The sequence below is a fragment of the Chiloscyllium plagiosum genome, unplaced genomic scaffold (genome assembly GCF_037043375.1).
Source record: "Chiloscyllium plagiosum isolate Xiang-an unplaced genomic scaffold, Cpla_swu_hap1 HiC_scaffold_3, whole genome shotgun sequence".
Lineage (NCBI taxonomy): Eukaryota > Metazoa > Chordata > Chondrichthyes > Orectolobiformes > Hemiscylliidae > Chiloscyllium > Chiloscyllium plagiosum.
Window position 1 is genome coordinate 20,333,320 of NW_028270141.1, and position 20,576 is coordinate 20,353,895.

The 20,576-nt window shown below is 38.3% G+C and overlaps 1 protein-coding gene and 1 non-coding gene across 2 annotated transcripts; one reads left to right on the forward strand and one right to left on the reverse strand.

Moving 5' to 3' along the window:
- Positions 1 to 3,225: 3,225 nt before the first annotated feature.
- On the reverse strand, positions 3,226 to 16,364 carry e2f6 (E2F transcription factor 6). The gene is made up of 5 exons (XM_087977860.1): positions 16,207 to 16,364; positions 13,582 to 13,786; positions 9,731 to 9,890; positions 6,654 to 6,767; positions 3,226 to 4,280 (listed from the first exon to the last, which is right to left on the reverse strand). Exons 1-5 carry the CDS (start codon positions 16,250 to 16,252, stop codon positions 4,074 to 4,076), a joined length of 732 nt encoding a protein of 243 aa, XP_087833986.1. The 5' UTR covers positions 16,253 to 16,364; the 3' UTR covers positions 3,226 to 4,073.
- Positions 16,365 to 16,691: 327 nt separating this feature from the next.
- Positions 16,692 to 16,989, forward strand: LOC148150531 (signal recognition particle RNA). Its single transcript, XR_015756367.1, has one exon.
- Positions 16,990 to 20,576: the final 3,587 nt, after the last annotated feature.

Genomic DNA, 20,576 nt, shown 5'->3' on the forward strand with positions numbered 1-20,576 from the left:
ACGAAGCACCAGTTACTAGATTCAATTTTTAAGATAATCTGTGAACAAAATAAAAGTTTCAGATAATTTTATTATGCTTTTCATGTTTTTGAAAAGCTAATTCAATTAGATTAGATTAGGTTCCCTAGTGTGGAAACAGGCCTTTGGCCCAACAAGTCAACACCGACCCTCCGAAGAGTAACCCACCCAGACCCATTCCTTCTGACTAACGTACCTAGCACTATGGGCAATTTAGCATGGCCAATTCACCTGACCTGCACATCTTTGGACTGTGGGAGGAAACTGGAGCACCCGGAGGAAACCCACGCAGACACGGGGAGAATGTGCAAACTCCACACAGACAGACACCTGAGGCTGGAATCGAACCTGGGACCCTGGTGCTGTGAGACAGCAGTGCTATCCACTGATCCACCGTATCGCCCCCAACACAGGTAACTAAAAAATAAAGGGTTAGAGTAAAGCCTGCAAATGTATAGATGGTGAAACTATATTGCATAGACTTTGTTTTGTAATAGAGCTGCTTTGGTGTCTCAGTGCAGGGTAAAGGTAATCTCACGATTTCATTCTCAGTTTTGGAAGAGGGTAAAGGGTCACTGACATAAATTTAATTGTACAGGTAACCTAAGCCTGTATAATGAACAATAAATGGATTTTATTCCAATGTAACAAATTGTCTATTTTTTCTTATGTTATATTGAAAAATACTTTCTGCACAATGATGGGATTAAAAAAAGTCTAATTTTTCAGGTATCATTTCTTAAATTATAAAATCAGTTAACCCTTAATATTTTAGAGCAAATGACAAAATTACACACTTCACAGATATTCTGTAAATTTGTGTATATTTTTCATGATACACTTGTCATCTAAAATATTTACAAAAGGCTAATTTTGGCAATTCACATTTTTCTGAAACTGTTCCTCACCAGATTTGCCAACTGGAATACCGACTGATACTTCTGATTTGTGCAAACCCAGACTACAATAAATTGTACAGGTAACCCAGACTACAATTCACAATAAAATAAAATGGCTTTCAGTTGCTTGCACATAATTTGTCAAGACATGTCAACTGCATGTCTTCACTTCACTTTTCTTTTGGTTTTATAAGCAGGTTTTGACACAGTGGTAAGAAAGATGCGTTATCACTAGTCACTGAAGGCTCCTGCTTTTCAATACGTTACACAATAGTCTCAGTGCAGCATAATTACATACATCAACTTTTGTTCTGGGATAAAATTTTAAAAAAATAAAAATGTACAAAAATGCCAATTCATTATTCGATTCAGATACGTCTTCAAGTATGTGATAATTTTCTAATCTTCACTCCTTCTCTCCCAAACTATTGACTACACCAATACTCCTCCAGTATCGCATTCAAGTGACCATCCCTCATGGACAACCCTTAAAAGTGTTGGTTTTGCTCAGTCACCACCACTTTCAAATGAATCAAAAAGTTTTGGTTTCAAGTCAGACACCAACAATTTTAGGTTAAGTACAATCTCAGATCTAGGACAGTCTTCTATAATTCTAAGATTGAACAGGACAAGGGAAGTTATTCATCCAAAATTATTTTAAAAAGTTTTTTTAAAAAATAATTTTGGATGAATAACTTCCCTTGTCCTGTTCAATCTTAGAATTATAGAAGACTGTCCTAGATCTGAGATTGCACTTAACCAAGTGCATTGGTTATGGTCACAATGTGATATTTTGAACTGAGCAGGTAATCAATGGTGAAGTGGGGAAAAAAGTGAAATAGAAAATCATCTGCCCATGCTGCTTTCAAAACCCTCAGATTAGATTTGCCAGATCTACTTAGAGACATTCCTGAGATTTCAGGACATAATTTCACATTTATAACTGTCCTGCCCAGTCATTTTAATGACCTCAAAATGTTTACACTAATTAACAAAGATAAAAATAAAAAGAAAGAAGATCCACAATACTTCTAATTTTGTCTTTTCTTTACGTCCTGGGCTGCCAGGAAATTAATTCTTGATGAACATGGGACATGTTGCAAGGCTGGCAATCTTATTGATGATCAGGTACAGAGCTGCATTAACACCTTAGGACATAAAGGCTTGCTTATAAAAAATGCTTATGCTGATCATTTTGTTTGGCATGCGTGCAGTCCTGTATTATAGCACTACAGGCTTACATCTCAGTTTTAGGTACATCTGTGCTGTTCCGGGCATATTCTCTGCATTCTTCATTGAACCAGGGTTGATCCCATTGTGTAATGTCATGGTAGAATGGGAATATATAAAGATTACAGATTGCTGACAGCCCAGAACACCTCATTGATGCCCAGTTTGAGTTGCTAGATATATCCTATTTAGCATGGTGTCAGTGCCATGCATCGTTATTACTGCGAACACAGGACTGTATTTCTATAAAGGTCTGTGTAATGGGTATGCCTACCAATACGGTCGTGGAGAGATGCAACTGCTACAGATATGATGGCGGAGAATATGTTTAAGTAGATCTTGTTGGCCACCTCAAGACTTGCAGTAGATACAGGCTAGTCGTTCTAGCAGGATATGTCCATTCCAGTCAGTGGTGGCTCGAGCAAGTTATTCTGGCAATGGACAGAAAAGTCCCTCACGCAGGGTACATTCTTAGCCCTGTCACCTTCAATGCTTCTTCCAAATGGTATGCAACACAGTGGAATACTGATTCATCAGCTGAGGGAAGTGGAGCAGTAGGTGCCATCCATAGGAAATTTCCTTGTCTATGTTTAACCTGATGCCATGAGGTTTGCAGGGATCCAGTATCAATGATGACGACATTAATTCCCAACTGATTGTAAACAACTGTGATAGCACTTCTAGTGACATTGTCCTGTTGGTGGGACAAGATAAACTAGGGATAGTGAAGGTGGAATATCAGACATTGCCTGTAAGGTGAGATTTGGCTCTCTCAAATTTGGCACAGGCCTTCAGTCGATAATAAAGAAACTTTTGCATGATAGACCAGGTTGTGTGAGTTGTTATTTCCAGCGCCTAGATTGATGTCAGGTGGTCACATATTGTTATGATAAATATTATTGATTCATAATCAAATTAAATCTTACAATGATTTTATCTAAAACCCGTTCAGTATCTAACTTTGGAAATGTAATGGATGAGAAAGTAAAGAAACCAGAGATAACTAATCCAGCTTTTAAAAACATCTGAAGATAATGTAGGAAATCAGCCAAGTTCAAAAACTAATGTTAAAAGAAAATACTCTGAAGATCAAATAGTTTAATGTTATTGCCCTAAATATGATACACAAGATGAGGCTTAAAATAAAAAATACTCAAAATAACTTGAGCATAGAATTTTTAACTGGAAACCAATTACATGTTCAGAGCTGTTTGAACTCCTAATCATTACTCACTGATTCTTGCTGGAATCGCAGAAGTTGAGGAAGGAGAGCATTCAACATGACTGAGATGCCAGCTATGATGACATAATCAAATGGTCTCTCAACTCACTCTACCTCAATTCACACATAATCATTTAAGCAAGAAAGCTATTAACATGTATACAAACATATGAAAGCAAAACAAAATCATTATATTCTACTGAGACTCAGCTTAGGGAAAGTAAGATATATTCCACAAGATTCCTGAACTGTAGTAAGGTCAATTAGCATGCTGAATGAAAATCCAAATTTTCAACATTTTCTTAAAGAAACTGTTTGTTGTAGCATGAATTAAATTGTAACTGAGGTAAACAGCACAGGAGAAAGTGTTACCACAAACCACATGGATTGGGTTCAAACCTACGTCCCACTGGAATCAACCTGTCACTCCCAGAACAAACAAGATACAGTTATGAATTATGAAGTTGCACTGTGTTGTTTAAAACGGCAATACTAAAGAGAAATGCATTGTTAGATTTTGCAGATTCTTATTCTTTATATATGAACTATAAAATCTACAGTTATAGTATCATCTAGTCTTCTACATTTGACTTCATCAAAATTCATAAAATATACATGGCAATTTCTAAGTAAGTTTTCTATCATCACCAAAAAACTTACCAATCAAATTTTTAACATGCAACAATATGAAGTAAAAATGTTGTTCACTGCATCCAATAAGATACACATAAAGCATCTTCACCTTCCTCAGGTGGTATTGTCACTGTATAATCTGTAGCTGCAGAGATCCCTTTATTATCGTTGGATTTGTCGTCTGTACCCTTTTTAAAAGGTTCTTCCAGGTTTTTCACCTCGCATACAAAGACATCAATTGGTCCTTCAGTACTTTTTAAGTGAACCTGGATAGTTTCCTACACAAATAGAAAGACCTTTTTTAGAATTCTGAAACGGAATAAAATGCAAATGTCATAAAGAGAGAGAGATTGTGGCATGAAGAATTTCAACTTTGAGAATGTTCAGGAATCCGGATGTAAATTGAAGTTGCGCTGTTTTTCCCAAGTTATGGCTCAAGTATCCACTTAAATTAATTTCAATAATAGCAAATATAAAATATTCCTTAAAACATTATGATGGAATGTAATTTTATCTTTTTGTATTACAAAAAAACTTGGTATATTTAACAGTGGTAATCTGTTGTACTTTTATTAATATTGTACAACTGGAAATTGGCTTAGCAAATAAAAAAAACTTTAATAAGAGTTTAGTCCACCAGCTAAGACCAACCTGATTTTAAATTAGTGAAAATAATTTCAAAAATTATACTGAACTCAGTTTAGTAGTACACGACTTACCTTTTAGTAAAGCAAGTTAAATCTCAATATCTAAATACTATTAGAAGTTGTCTATTCATGTTTTTACACCAAAGAAAAGCAATCATAATTTCAGGAACCTTCTCAAATAGGTTCAACTGATCAGCATCTTCATTATTTCAAAGGGTGAGGAGCTTATGTAGGCAGGATGTGCTGCCAGCATGATTTATATTAAAAAAAACTTTAAAGATTGTGAAAACAAAGTTTTGCTCAAATGTAACTTGCACTTAAAACTCAAGGTAGTTTGGCTGATTGCTAGATCAGAAACTCTGGGTCACTATTTTAACTCAGGCCATTTGCTACTTTTTGTTATTGAAAAGGAAAAAAAATGTCAAAGTTAGCAACAAAGTCCCAGTCTCATAACTAACTATAGATTAAAAAAAAAACAAGTATTGGATCAGAAACTTCTAGTTAACCATGCATTATAATCTGCCTGCCACTTCATTAATCTGAAGAATGTGTCCTTGGCAGTCCACAATGCTGGACAAACACATGACTTCTCCCCGCAACCACCTCTCCATTCCTACAACTCCCCCAAATGTACCTGTGATCAATCACAGATATAAGCTTTTCAGTCTAAAAGATAACTGATGTTTACCTGAAATATCAAATTTGAAAGAGGCAACAGGAACAAGCACCAAGCAGTATACAACAGTATCTTTTAGATTGCACAGCTTGGGTTCTAAACCAGTTTAATTGGGTATAGTGAAAAATCTTTCCTCTTGACATTAATATTCCAAGAGAAATTAAATTTGCAACGAAGTCAATTTTAGCTCATTCTAACTTCAAATAGCTTGAGTTTAAAATCACAAGTTTGTACTGTAGGTTTTACTGCTAGAAATGAAACTTGTAAGCCTCTTGAATTTAACTGATACTGTCCCTCATGGGAGTAGTATCACCAGAGCACCAATTCCCTCCAGCAAATGAAAACTCTTACCAGGAATTCCCTAAATATTCTGCCCCGCTCTTCAGCTGCCCGTAACTGAACATTCTGGAGGAGGGTGCAATAGCACCGTTTTCTCATCACTTCTACATGTAATATTGACATGAGCTCTTAGACTATGCAGTGATGATGCTAATCTGGAGATTAAAGCATGAATCTTCCAGTTAAAATAATAACATCAGAGATTATAATCATTCCACTTCTATTTTTTGCTGGGAATAATGTTTGTGTTCAGTCAAGCCATCCATCTCTGTACTGCAAAACAGAACATATTATCATTCTCGACAGCCAACATCTGTATTACTGACTCATCAACAAATGTGAACGCCAAGTCATTGTTAATTTTTAGAACTTTTGCATGAAATGTTCAATTTTTAGAAAAACATAATGTTTCCTATTCTCTGGGTTACATATTTCTATGCACTTGAAAAGACAGTTTGCAGTCTGCTCATAAACTACTCCCATTGTTTCTCTTAATCAGCCAATAGTATATGAAGGACACCAATCCGTGGAGATGAGCCATTTTAAGTTGCTAATTCAACAACACTTGAAATTTATGTACACAGTCCAAATCATCATGAAAGCCATCCTCCCATCCATACACTCCATCTATACTTGTTGCCATGGTTAGGCTACAACATCATCAAAAATCCCCCACCCCCCAGTAATACTCTCTTCCATCAGACAGAAGATACAGAAGTCCAAACACACATATCAACAGATTCAAGAATAGCTTTCCCCTGCTGATTGGACCTCTCGAATTTAAAATCTAGTGTTCATCTTGCCTTTGTGCACCTTTTATGCAGCTGTCACTCTGTTTGCCTCGCTCTGTCTAAACACCTTATGATCTCTGTTCTTGTATATTATGATCTGTCTGTCCTGCTCGCAAAACAAACTCTTCATTATACTCAGGAATACAAGACAATAATAAATCAAACCAAAGAAACTGAAAAGGTTAACGTGCATCTTACCTCTTTAGGAATAGGTACCTCCAATTTGGTTTCTTGGGGAGCTTTGATTGCAATCACAATTTGTTCTTTGAAGGCTTGCAGGCTGTGTATGTCTTGGTAGGTTACATATGCTAGTGTATCCCTTTGTTAAGTTGAACAAATTGAAACATGTGAAAAATTTATTCAGGGACTTTCACAATATACTGATACCAAGATTTATTTGAAATTCGACATGAAACCATTTATTTCTACAACTTAAGGTGAATTGAACAGAATACTTTGGATGGTGGAAATCTGAAATAAAAACAAAGGACTGGAAAAACATGGTTCGAGTAGCATCTTTACAAACATTTATACTTTGTATCTCCAGATTAATTATAATACTGAATGCTTGGTTATCTCAAAACACTGAATTAATAATACCACAGCTTTCTTTAAATGCAATTATACCACTAGCTTCTTCTATTCTTTAGCTAGCTACTGAAAACATCTTAGCTGTACAAGATAAAATGCCAGCACAAATATACACTTTGAAAAACTAAACTATTTAGTAGGACTGTGCTCTCTGAGATGAGAGATGTTCCTTCTGAATAAATGGCCTCCAGGTCTCAACATTGCTCTTACAAATCAGCTGACATGCTCCACTATCTGAGTGTGGAATACAACACTTACCCTCATCCTGTTATGACATCAGTCAAAATTATTTATCACTGTTGGCTTTTTATTAAGAGGCCAATGTCTTATTAAAAGTACAGAAAACATCATACTGATGCAAAAGAAGGCATCTTTCTGTGCCAGGATATTTCTCTATACACCCTTCCAACCTTGCTTCATCACCTCACAAAACTTCTCTATTCAACTCTGCTTTCCTTGCCTTTTCCAATAAGACTTACGATTCCAGTTGTGACTCAAAACATGTTTGATGTACTTTACTGCATGAAACAAAAATACATTTGTTGTGCAATGAATGGAATATTTTAGTATATACTTCCAGATATGATATAATAGAGTCTGATGCACATTGAAGCCCAGTCTATGCAGTTAAATAATATGTCTTAGCTTCAACTTTACAAGCATTCCAAAAACATTACATAATGATTTTAATTTCATATTACATCAGCACATGACCTACTATATATATATGCCACATTAGAAGGTAGACCAAACTGAACAAGAACAAGATCAAGACTTTGGAGATTTACTTTCAAACTTCTGTCAGCAAATACTTTCATCCTATTGGCAGATACTGGATTTTAAACTTGGTCTTGTGGTGACAAACCAATTACACGATCTAGTGATGAACTCCATTAGTTTCACATCTCATCCAATAAACATCAGTATAAAACTGGCTCAGTTAATACAATTGTGTTTTCTTCCTCATGCTAATCTCCACACTCTACAAAGACCCACATCACTCATCACCCAACCTGACCGTTACAAAGTCAGTCATAGAAGACCAGTCACAAAGTCTATTTTGCTTGTGGTAATATTCCTAGAAACTGTGCTATTTGGAACTCTAATCCTGAAATATCAAAGCTCATTATAAGAAAATAAAGCATCAGGAAAAGCAATTTTCCCGATGGTATTCTAACTGCAGTTTTCCTTCACCAGCCCCCACCGCAAGGCTTTCAACATTCTTGCAATCCAAATCACATGCTTTATTCACACCCTTCCAGATATTTTCTCATTATCAGTTACCAGGGAGAAGCTTGAGAGGTTGTCATTCCTGTGCCTTATGACTGTTTAAGCAGACATCACATCCAATAATTCAGAGCATGCTTTATCCTGGTCAATATCCAGGCAAACATAAAGCAGCTATGAAAATCTACTAGGTACTATCACAAGATTCGCTTCTTTCCGAAACACATTATTCCTTAGCATACTGATATGGAGCATCAAAAGAATAACAATGTACATTATAAAAGAAACTTACTCGTACACTTAACTTTGATAAAAAATGAAAATGCTATTCACCACTTCTTTATATATAAAGGTTTAACCAGAGGCTCACATCTTATACTCTGAAACAGACTGTAGTGTTTAATTAAACAATTTAAATGTAAATAAACACTAATTACATCAACCAGTTGAAAGTAATGTTAAAACTGAGAACTGTTCTCATGGCTGGAAAGTGGAAGTTTACTTGAACAGAAGCCAGTAACTTTGTTCTATTTTCAAAGGTAAATGTTTGGACGTACAGAACTTAAATATTGCTCAGTCAGATTGAATTTGATAACTTTCATCTTTTCATCAGAGCAAGGACACAGGAAACAGTCTTGAAAATCAAGACGCCATTTTATACGGCATGAGAAGAGAGCGCTGATTGGTTGGGTCATAATTAACAATGGAGATGCAGGAAGAACATTGAACTGGCAATCTGAATCCTCAGATCGGGCAGGTAAATTCTGATTGGTCAGGGCACTGCCGTAAAGGAGCTGTGTTTGGATGTCTCCACAGCCTCTACTTTTGAAAAAGGTGAAACATATACACAAATATATAAAACAGGGTCCTGAGTATTTTTATTTTATATATAGGGTATGTATCTATATAGCTTCTAGCACACATAAACATAACACTGCAGGTATATGACGATCTTGAATTGGTGAGACTGACGGTATACAGTACCACAGACTTTACCGAAACTTGACTGATCACTTGAGGGCTGGTTCAATAGACTATACCTTCAGTTGGAAGGTAGCTGCGTCTGATGCTTGACAGTGAGGTAGCTCTGCCAGATGGAGTTTCTGGGCTACGTGTTCCTTGTGCCACCTAGAGATAGTGTTAGGAAACACGGCTAGTCAATTACGACACCATGCTGTATTATACCGAACACTTTGCGCCTTGCACAGATTATTGCAACTTCTGATGTGATTATGTTACTTCTCTTTGAGAAATGATTTGGTATCTATCGGATGCAAATCCTTTGTGGGATTTTTCTAGCTATAAAGGGTTCCCAAATTGATATTCTTATAGATGTAAACTTGTGTTTATCGAACTCATCAGCTTCAGACTTCACAGTTACTTTTACAAATTGACATTGTCTCAACAAAGTAAGGAATTTCTGAGCAGAAGTAACTTCCTTGGGAATTAAAAGGATATCTTGCAGTTTCTTGATCTTCCGTTAATGTGTATAACTGATGAGCACAGTCTTTGATTAAATCATCTAGTGAATTTTCTACTTTTGTCAGGTCTGCCAGTTCTTTTCTTAATTTGCGAGACTGGGCTTCATATGCTAGTTTTTCTTGTGGATTCTTGCCTCTAAAATCAGAGAAAAATATAATTTCACACTGGCTTTTACAATAGGCAGTAGCTGTGATTTCAAACACAAATGACTAGAAGAGGAAGGCCAACAAATTGGATGAGGTTGTAATTATCTCAAAAGACAAACAGCTTTTCAAACACAACATCTAAGCTCAAATCAGGAAAAATATCAGTGATAATGAAATAAGTAAAAGAAAGTCATTTGAGACAACAGTTACATGTTTTCCAACTGCGAAAATGAAGCAAGAAATCTGCAGTAAATAATGAGGTTGGGTAATGTAGTGTCATTATTTTTAAAAAGGCTGTAGTGAAGAATCAGGAACTATCGACCAGTGAAGCTTACGTCAGTGGTGGGTAAGTTGTTGGAGAGGATTCTGAGGGACAGGATTTACATGCAATTGGAAAGTCAAGAGCTGATTAGGAGTAGTCAGCATGGCTTTGTGTGAGAGAAGTAATGTCTCACTACTTTGTTTCAGTTTTTAATGAGGTGACAAAGAAGATTCATGAAGACGAAGTGGTAGATGTTGTCTATATGGATTTCAGCAAATGATTGACTGGTTAGTAAGGTTAGATCGCATGGGGTCCAGAGGGAGCTAGCAAATTGGATATCAAATTGGCTTGTAGGGGACAGAGGGTCATAGAGATGTACAGCATGAAAACAGATCCTTCGGTCCATCTCGTCCATGCCAACTAGATATCCCAACCCTATCTAGTCCCACCTGCCAGCACCCAGCCCATATCCCTCCAAACACTTCTTATTCATATGTCCATCCAGATGTCTTTTAAATGCTGCAGTTGTACTAGCCTTCACCACTTCCTCTGGCAGCTTATTCCATACACGTACCACCCTCTGCGTGAAAAAGTTGCCCCTTAGGTCTCTTTTATATCTTTGGCCTCTCACCTTAAACCTATGTCCTCTACTTCTGAACTGCCTGACCCCAGGGAACAGGCTTGGACTATTTATCCTATCCATGCCCCTCAAGATTTTATAAACCTCTATAAGGTCACACCTCAGCCTCCGGCACTCCAGGGAACGCAGCCCCAGCCTATTCAACATCTCCCTATAGCTCAAATCCTCCAACCCTGGCAACATCCCTGTAAATCTTTTCTGAACCCTTTCAAGTTTCAGAACATCCTTCCGAAAGGAAGGAGACCAGAACTGCACGCAATATTCCAACAGTGGCCTAACCAATGTCCTGTACAGCCGCAACATGACCTCCCAACTCCCATACTCAATCCTCTGACCAATAAAAGTAGAGATTTAAAAAGGACCTGAAGGTTAACTTTTTTTACACAGTGGGTGGTGCACATCCGGAACAAGCTGTCAGAGGAACCTAGAACAGATGTACAGCACGGAAACAGACCCTTCGGTCCAACTCATTCATGCTGAGCAGATAGCCTAAATTAATCTAGTCCCATTTGCCAGCACTGAGCCCATGTCCCTCTAAATCATTCCTATCCTTCCAATGTGCAATTTGTTTGCCTCATTTCTTTACATTACAAAAGTAACTTCAAAAGTAATTAACTGGCAACAACAAGGTTTGGCATGTTCAGAAGTCATGAAAGGGGTTATACAACTTATTTGTTTGCAACCCAAGAAATTTCAAAAGAATTTAAGAAAGAAGCAAATTAACTGGAATTAAGCCTTGAAAGTGTCAGTTTCTAGCGATATGTCATCATACAGTGGCAAAAACAAAGCATATATTAAGTCAACTTGGCAAAGTCCATGAAATGCACATAAATTTCAATTTATACAGCAGCCAAATTGTGGAGTGGAGAATGTTGAAACAGTTCTAGTGAAAAGGATAGGACGTGAAAAGACAGATTTATGGTGAACTAGCTTGTGTGACTGATGAAATCAAAGCATATGACAATTTCCAAACATAAAACCATGCTAAACATCAAGGTCCAGGTGTTTTTGTCCATATGCAACGTCCAATGTTTGGATGGATTATAATGACGTGAAGTCATGGATTGATAATATGTGGAATATAGCTCCCCATGGCCCATACAAACAATGTCCCTTATTGGTGTGTGACATGTTCAGATCCCATACAAGTGACATGATCAAGATGTGTTCGTGGAGAAATAGCACATACAGTGCAGCTAAACTAATGGATTCAACATACCTTGTTCAACCTCGGGATGCACACTTCAAGTCATTCAAGGATAACGTTCACAGTGAATAGGTGGATGGTTGATTCAAGGAAAAACCTTTACAGAGAGGAAATAAGTATGCTGCCCTGGTTGAGTTTTTTTGTGGTTTCATTATCAAATTATGGGGTGAGATTTTTGTATCACATATCATCACAGTATTCAAAAAAATGCAAAATGTTCAATTCAATAGATGGAGAGGAAGATGATTTAGTAAGGAGGAATGATTCTGAGTGTTAAAGATTGGCATCTTATCCACAGTGGGACCTCATAACAATACCATAATCAAAGTGACTCAAAATGAATTTAACTGTGTTGGATGCTGAAAACAATGAACTGGATGATTTTTAAAAAGCTTCAATTATGGTTAAAGATATTTTTGGATCATTAATTCATTCAATAAATTATGTAATATTACTTCAATCCAAATTATCACCATTTCAAAATGGAGACCACACACAACAGTGGTTCACATTTTATACTTGTTGTTAACTTGCATTGGAAAGATTTTCGGAAGCTTCAAAAGGTCAACTAATATGTCATGGTCTGCAGCACTAGCGCAGTTGGTCAAAAGCTTAACCAATGAGGTAGGATTCTAGGAATCTTTTCAAGAAAGCAAATCAGAAAGGTGAACAGATTTAGTAAAGGAATTCCAGAGTTTATGGCCGAGACCATGCATTCAGAATTAAGTACATGATGAAACTGATATGTAGCTGTAATTGCTAATTGGTTTCTAATTTTAGCATAATTTAAAAATCTATTTTTATTTATCTTTTAATATCCTGTTCAATACTTTACTGTCGCTTGCTGAAATTTGTGTTTATTTTTGTTGCCACATGATCATTACATGTTTTTAACCTGATTACATAGCCATCATGACTATTTTGATGCAATTTACACTGCAATTCAATCTTCGAGCTGCAAACATATTTTGTGAATAAAACTCTTACTGTTATTATAAGCAGCTGAAAGCATGTCTAATGACAGAGCAATTAAAATCGAGGATGGTCAAGAGGCCAGAATTAGAGAAGTACAGATATTTTGGGATGGCTGGGCACTGTCGGAGGTTACAGAGATAATAAGGAATAGGCTATGGAAGGACTGGAAAAGAAGCATTATTTTAAAGTCAAGGTTATACTTGACTTACATATACACATTACGAATCTGAATGGAGTTGTTCAAATTACATTTTTGCAGACTTTAGCAGCAGACGGTACAGGAGAGAAAATAAAATTTGCATCTAACCAATTCAAATCTGGATTCAGAGCATGTACAAATATTTACAACAGTTTCATTGATAACAGTGGGTTTTCACTCATAAGCTGCATTCACCTCAAAGTAAAAGGAAATTTAAATTTACATTGAAAGCTATTTCAAGAATACAAATATCAGTGAGCTCTGAAGAGTACCACATATCACGTTCTTGAGAGCCCGCCTTTTCAATTACCAGAAAACGATGTCAAGATACATTTGAATGAATACCAAAGAATCTTACAGAATAAACCAATTTACAGTTAGTGTAAAATTGACTTACATCCATTCAATTAAATTTTTGGATTTTTTTCTCACAAGACGAATCCCATCAAGTACATTGGTGATATCGTAAACCCTTCTCTTTCGCACCCCAAGCATCTTTGCAATATCGTTCATGTCAAGGACACCATCAGGTGCCTCATTCACAAGTTGCATAAATTGTTGCGTCAGATGCACTAGGGACACATCAAAACGTGGTTTCTTTGCTGTTACAAAACAGGAAACCAACATTAACCTTCAATCTTCAAAACAGAAATACTAGCATTATTGAAGTATAATTTGATATGAATGTATTATTAATAGGAAACAAAGAGAAACATATCAATATTCATAAAACCTACTCCAAAAATGCTATTTAGATATAGCATGTTAATATTGTGGAACTAAGATGTTTGCTTTAAATTTATGTTATTTTAGTAATTTTACTTATTGGGCAGACAGTACAACAATTTGCAATTCTTATTTCTTTCTTAACCCTAAACTTTAGCGGTAAATTGTACCAAAGAGTATCTAATGTATGTCACGAAAGCAAATTTGATATTGAGTCACATAAAGAAATATTAGGAGATAGTGAGGACTGCAGATGCTGGAGTTGTCAGAGTCGATAAAGTGTAGCACTGGAAAAAGCACAGCAAGTCAAGCAGCATCTGAGGAGCGAGACAGTCAACATTTCAGGCTTGACTCATCATCAGGACTGGGGAGGGTGAAAGAGGCTGAAAAATAAATGGGGGAGGTGGACGATAGGTGAGCAAAGGGAGGAGGTGATGGTGATAGGTCAGTAGGAAGTGTGGAGCAGATAGGTGGGAAGGAAGATGGACATGTAGGTCAGGTCAAAAGGGCAGTAATGGGGGTGGGGGGTAATGGAGGTGCTAGAGCAAAAGAGTTGAGATGGATGGGTACAGGAAGGTGGGATTAGTTAGTGCGTATGGATGAGCTGTTCCCTGAACCTTTCTGTGAATTTGCTTTTGGTCTCTCAAAAGTAGATAACATCACATCGAGAGCAACAGGTGCAGTAAATGAGGTTTGAGGACATGCAAGTAAATCTCTGCCGGATTTGGAATGATCCTTTAGGGCCTTAGGTGAGGTAGGGGAGAGGTGTGGGTGTAGGTTTTGCACCTCACACCAACAGGGGAAGGTGCCAGGTGGGAGGGTTGGAGGAGAGTGTAGACCTAACAAGGGAGTCACAGAGGGAACAGTACTCACGGAATGCAGATTGGGCGGAGTGGGAAATATATTTTTGGTGGTGGGATCTGACTGTAGGGCGAAAATGGCAGAGGATGATATGCTGGATGAGGGGCAGTTAACTAGAAGCTTGATCAGAGAAGCAGATTTTAAGGAGACAGAGGCATGAAGGCACTATGCCACAAAATTACAGAATCGGGATCACACAGTCAAAAGACAAGACTGCTAATAGCGATAAGACTGACGTTAGTGATGACGAGCTATAAGCATCAGTTGAGTTCAGAGATCTCAGAATAAATTTCTAAGAATAAGTAGCAGGAACTATGTGCTAAATTAAAACAGTGTTGTAAAGGTGATAATCTAAACTAATACCTGAACCACATGCAAAGTAGCCTAGTAGATTAGAAGCAAATGAGCAGATTAAGTTGGTGAACAGGTGGTTAAGGGTGTGGGAACCTACCACTTCAGTAGTTTCCTGGTGCCATATATGTACCTGCCATCCCAGTTTTTAAAACCTTCTGTATTTTGGTCTTTTAAAAAGCCCCTGCTTTTACATGGCACCACGGGTTCCATTTTCATGGGCCATCTGCACTGGTACTGGGTCAGGACACAAATGTATGATTTGGACAGGAATCAAAAAAAAAATCAATGTTCGGACTAAATAATCTGAGAGAGTAAATCATCATAAATAACTTTCTTTCAATAGTTTGGAGTGACATAGATTTAGGCATTGCCATTTGTTTTGTATGCATTCTAGAAAATACTTTGTTTGCATGCAAATATATATTCAAGCATAAAATTCCTGACAATTAAGTGAAAATATATTACATTTTGAAAACCTAACCAATTTTTAAAATAGGGTAGACTTTTGTCAAATTAAAACTAAGCAGCGAATGAATCAGAATTATTGGAGGCCACTGTAACTTGGTAAACATTGAAGCGTGCTCCCATGTCCAGGACCTGTACATTGCAGAACACAAAACACTCAAACTTTGTTATTTATCCACATATTGTATGCACCCTTTAGCCTGGACCCTTTCCCACACTCAAGACTTCCATTTAATTCCCTTGGTGATGAATTTCAATGGAAACCTACTCTTGCCAAGATTCGATTGCGCGGTGGAATAAACATTGGTAAACAGTGTTCTAGACACGTGCACGCGGATCCCTCTCTCTCTCTTATAGCAAAACATAAAAATGATTTTGGTTTATTTAATGGGGGTGGAAAAGAGGAGGAAAGGTTGCCCGGGAGATGTCTGATCGAAACGGTTTGGAGGCCCAAGGAAGAAGCAGTGCCATCTTCATACTGTGGAAAGACTGAGGGCGTTACATGTAAACACAGAGGGGGGAAGACAGAGGAAGGAATGGATAGACAAAGACAATTAGAGAGAGGGGAGGAGAGGAGAACATAGCCTTGTGTCAGGACTCAGTCAGTCAGACTCACTGTATTTGGGCGCTGAGGTTACCAGGGGGATGCTCTCGTCCTCCATTGCTGGGGGGGGTGGTGGTGGTGATAATGGTGGTAGTAGTGGTACTGGACCCCACCCCACCCCGGCCCAGTTATGCACGAACCCCTCCAACACAGAACTGCCCCCGTTTCCCCCTTCCTTGCTCCTATCCACCCCCACTCCAGTCTTTCTTTTTTTCTCTCTCCCTTGTTCCTCTGCTGCTATTCCCCCGCCATTCACGAGAACGCTTCCACGCATGCCCAAAAAAGCACCCCCGGGCGCATGCGCCACCCAGCCAGTCTGCCGGCAGTTCATCCTTCCAGCCGTGCAAAGCCTCGCCCCGTCCTCATATATGAATATTGATGAGCAACGGGCGGGCCCTAGTTCGTGACCCCGCCCTCACGGATAAACGACGTACCTACATCATACGCAAAGCTTTGTGACGTTGGGTAGAAGTATCTTTTGAGTAGCGCTGTCACTCGCCGGGCGTGGTGGCGCGCGCCTGTAATCCGGCGACTCGGAGGCTAAGGCTATCGGATTGCTTGAGACCAGGAGTTCTGGGCTGCTGCGGACTATGCCGATCAGGTGTCCTCACTAAGCTGGGCATCGATATGGTGTCCCCGGAGGAATCCGGGATCACCAGGTCGGGTAAAGAGGGGTGAATCGGCCCAGGTCGGAAACGGAGCAGGTCAAAGCCCCCGTGCCCATCAGTAGTCGGATCGCGCCTGTGAATAGACGTTGCAGTGCAGCCTGGTTAACACAGTGAAACATAGTCTTTTCTCAAAACTACTCTTGACATTTTTCATTTTCTCTTATTAAAATCATCATTTCAACACTTCAACTGCACTAAATACAGAGAAATATTGATGCATAAAATGACCATTAAAAATACACATCAAGCTCTGGAATTCAAACTCGGATTCAGATTTTCATCAGCTCTGATTTACACTGCTTATATGTGCCAAATTGGTTAGTCCGAATGATTGTAATAATTTTGAATCACATGTAAAACAGTTAGGTGTTTCTGAAGAAAATAGCTTGTTTAAACTGTTTAGCTGGTTCAATGTTACTGCTCTCTACTGTTCCCTCGTTTTACTACATCAGAAAAGTTGATGTTAGAGCTGTTTTTCTAGCAGCGATACACAGGGAGCGCTAACTTCACATTGCCGTCAGCACAGAGTGCACAATCTGCAATTAATGAAATATTTTAATATTAGGGATCCGAATTGCATTTTAAAAATCTCGCCTCTGTTACTAATTCATAATAAAAAACAAAGAAATCAATATACACAAAAATGACTTGAAAGCAAGCTGAATTAATCTTTTCTATATTCTAAATAAAGCAATTTTGGCTAGAACTAAATTATGCCTAGCAAATAAATAAAAGCTTGAAATGGCAATGTTAAAAAATCACATAACACCAACAGGTTTATTTGAAAGCACTAGCTTTTGGAGCGCTGCTCCTTCATCAGGTGGTTGTGGAGTATAAGATTGTATACAGAATTTATAGCAAAAGTTTACTGTGAAATGTAACTGAAATTGTATATTGAAAAAGACCTGGATTGTTTGTTAAGTTTAGGCTGTAGGTTTGCTATCCAGATGTTTCATTACCTGGCTAGGTAACAGCATCAGCGGTGACCTCCAAGTGAAGCTAAGTTGTTGTCTCCTGCTTTCTATTTATGTTTGTCCTGGATGGGGTTCCTGGGGTTTGTGGTGATGTCATTTCCTGTTCGTTTTTTGTGGGGTTGATAGATGGTATCTAGATCTATGTGTTTGTTTATAGCGTTGTGGTTGGAGTGCCAGGCCTCTAGGAATTCTCTGGCATGTCTTTGCTTAGCCTGTCCCGGGATGGATGTGTTGTCCCAGTCGAAATGGTGGGTTTTTTTTCATCCGTGTGTAAGGCTACGAGGGAGAGAGGGTCGTGTCTTTTTGTGGCTAGCTGGTGTTCGTATATCCTGGTGGCTAACTTTCTTCCTGTTTGTCCTACATAGTGTTTGTGGCAGTCCTTGCATGGAATTTTGTAGATGACGTTGGTTTTGTCCATGGGTTGTACTGGGTCTTTTAAGTTTGTTAGTTTTTGTTTGGGAGTGTTGGTGGGTTTGTGTGCTACTAGGATTCCGAGGGGTCTTAGTAGTCTGGCTGTCATTTCTGAAACTTCTTTGATGTATGGTAAGGTAGTTAGGGTTTCTGGCTGTGTTTGGTCTGCTTGTCGTGGTTTGTTCTTGAGGAATCTGCGGACTGTATTTTTTGAGAATCTGTTCTTCTCGAATACGTTGTTTGGGTGGTTCTCCTCTGTTTTCTGAATTTCATCTGTGCTGCAGTGTGTGGTGGCTCATTGGAATAGTGTTCTGATGCAGCTTCGTTTGTGTGTGTTGGTTTGGTTGCTGGTGTAGTTAAGTATTTGGTCAGTGTTTGTCAGTTTTCTGTATACGCAGGTTTGTAGTTCTCCATTGTCCTTTCTTTCGACTGTGATGTCCAGGAATGTGAGTTTGTTGTCGGTTTCTTCCTTCTTGGTGAACTTTATGCCTGTGAAGGTGTTGTTGATGATGTTAAATGTCTCTTCTATCTTGTTTCGTTTTGTGATGAGAAAGGTGTCATCTACGTAGCAGACCCAGATTTTTGGTTTGATGTTTGTTAAGTCTCTCATCTTTTAGAATGACCATGTTGGTTTCAGTTCTTTTATATGTAAATTGCAAAACCTTTTAAAAAGTGAACTTTAACAATTGGTGTCACAAGTGAGCTGCCCTGTGTGAGACTGACTGTGCCACAATGGTCAGACTGGAGTTTATTCACTGTTAGGGCTTGGATAGTGAGGAATTTATTAAATGTTTTCAAGAAAATTTTCTTTATCAATATGTAGATGTACTTACTGTTATGAAGATGTGGGGTGTACTGTACCTTTAAGAGAGTTAAAAACTGGTAGAACTCCTTGTCAGCATCAAGTGTTCTCAATAAAGTAACAATGTAAACTTGATCAAAAGCTAAATTATCTGGTTGCCTGAGAATGACAAAACAGATTCGAATTAGGCCAATCAGTTTAAATTATACCCTCAAAAATACCAAATTCCAATCAAGTTTGAATTGAGTATATTGACAGTCCTAAAAGCCACTGACAAGGGAAAATTGAACAGTTGAGAGGAGAACTGCCAAGCCAACAACATCTGCACACTGCCCAGAAAATAGCTCTCTTATAAGGTCCCTTTATTGATCAGTAACATGATCCCCAATAAGAAGAAAAGAAGACTGAAATACAGAGTAGAATGAAAGCTGCCTGGTTTTGAGATAAGACATTTTGTTTTGTATGTCTTAATTGGGGGTTTTATTACTCTTAGTATTGTAGAAGGGAAGGTAAAAGATAGGTTAGAGTAAGGACTTGTAAATAGTTGTTAGTTAACTATTCTCTAGCAGAGATATTTGTTTCACCTACAGTCATGGGTGAGGTGCTGGAGGAGTCAGGGATGGCTAATATTGTGCCTTTGTTTAGAAAAGGCTAGAAGGAGAATCCTGGAAACTATATTCCTGTAAGTTTGACATCAGTGGTGGCAGAGCTGTTGGATGGGGGTTTCTGAGAGATAAGATTAAATGCATTTTGAGACTGATTAGTGATGGTTAGCAATGCTTTGAGAGTTGGAAATCGTGTCTCACAAACTTGCTTGAGTTTTTTGAGGACCTAACCAAAAGGATTGAGGGTAGAGTGGTAGACCATGGACTTTAATAAAGCTTTAGACAATGTTCCGAATGGTAGACTAATTGGTAAAGTTAGATCACATAGGATTCAGGGAGAATTTGAGGAGAAAGTGAGGTCTGCAGATGCTGGAGATCAGAGCTGGAAATGTGTTGCTGGAAAAGTGCAGCAGGTCAGGCAGCATCCAGGGAACAGGAGAATCGACGTTTCGGGCATAAGCCCTTCTTCAGGGAGAATTTGCCAATTGGGTACAACATTGACTTGATGGTCAGAGACAGAGGGTGGTGGCGGAGGTATGATTTTCGGACAGGTGGCCTGTGACCAGTGGTATTCCACAGGGATTGGAGTTGGGTCTACTTTTGTCATTTATATAACCGATTTGAATGAGAATTTAGGAAGATGGTTAATACATTTGCAGATGACACCAAAGTTGATAGTATATTGGACAGTGAAGACGGTTATCTGAGTTTACAAAGGGATCTTGATCAATTAGACCAATGGACTGAGGAGTGGCAGATGGAGTTTAATTTGGATAAATGTGAGGTAGGAATTATACAGTTAATGGTATGGCCCTGGGTAGTGTTGTCGAACAGAGAGACCACGAGACCATGGGGTTCAGATACATAGTTCTTTGAAAGTTGCATCATAAGTCGACAGGTCGGTTAAGAAGGTACTTAGCAC

Coding starts and splice junctions, on each gene's coding strand:
- e2f6 (XM_087977860.1), bottom strand. CDS start 16,252: ATGGAGGACGAGAGCATCCCCCTGGTAACCTCAGCGCCCAAATACA. Junction 6,768..9,730: donor AAGATCAAGAAACTGCAAGA/TATCCTTTTAAT, acceptor CAAAGGGATACA/CTAGCATATGTAACCTACCA. Junction 4,281..6,653: donor AGGTACCTATTCCTAAAGAG/GTAAGATGCACG, acceptor CTATTTGTGTAG/GAAACTATCCAGGTTCACTT.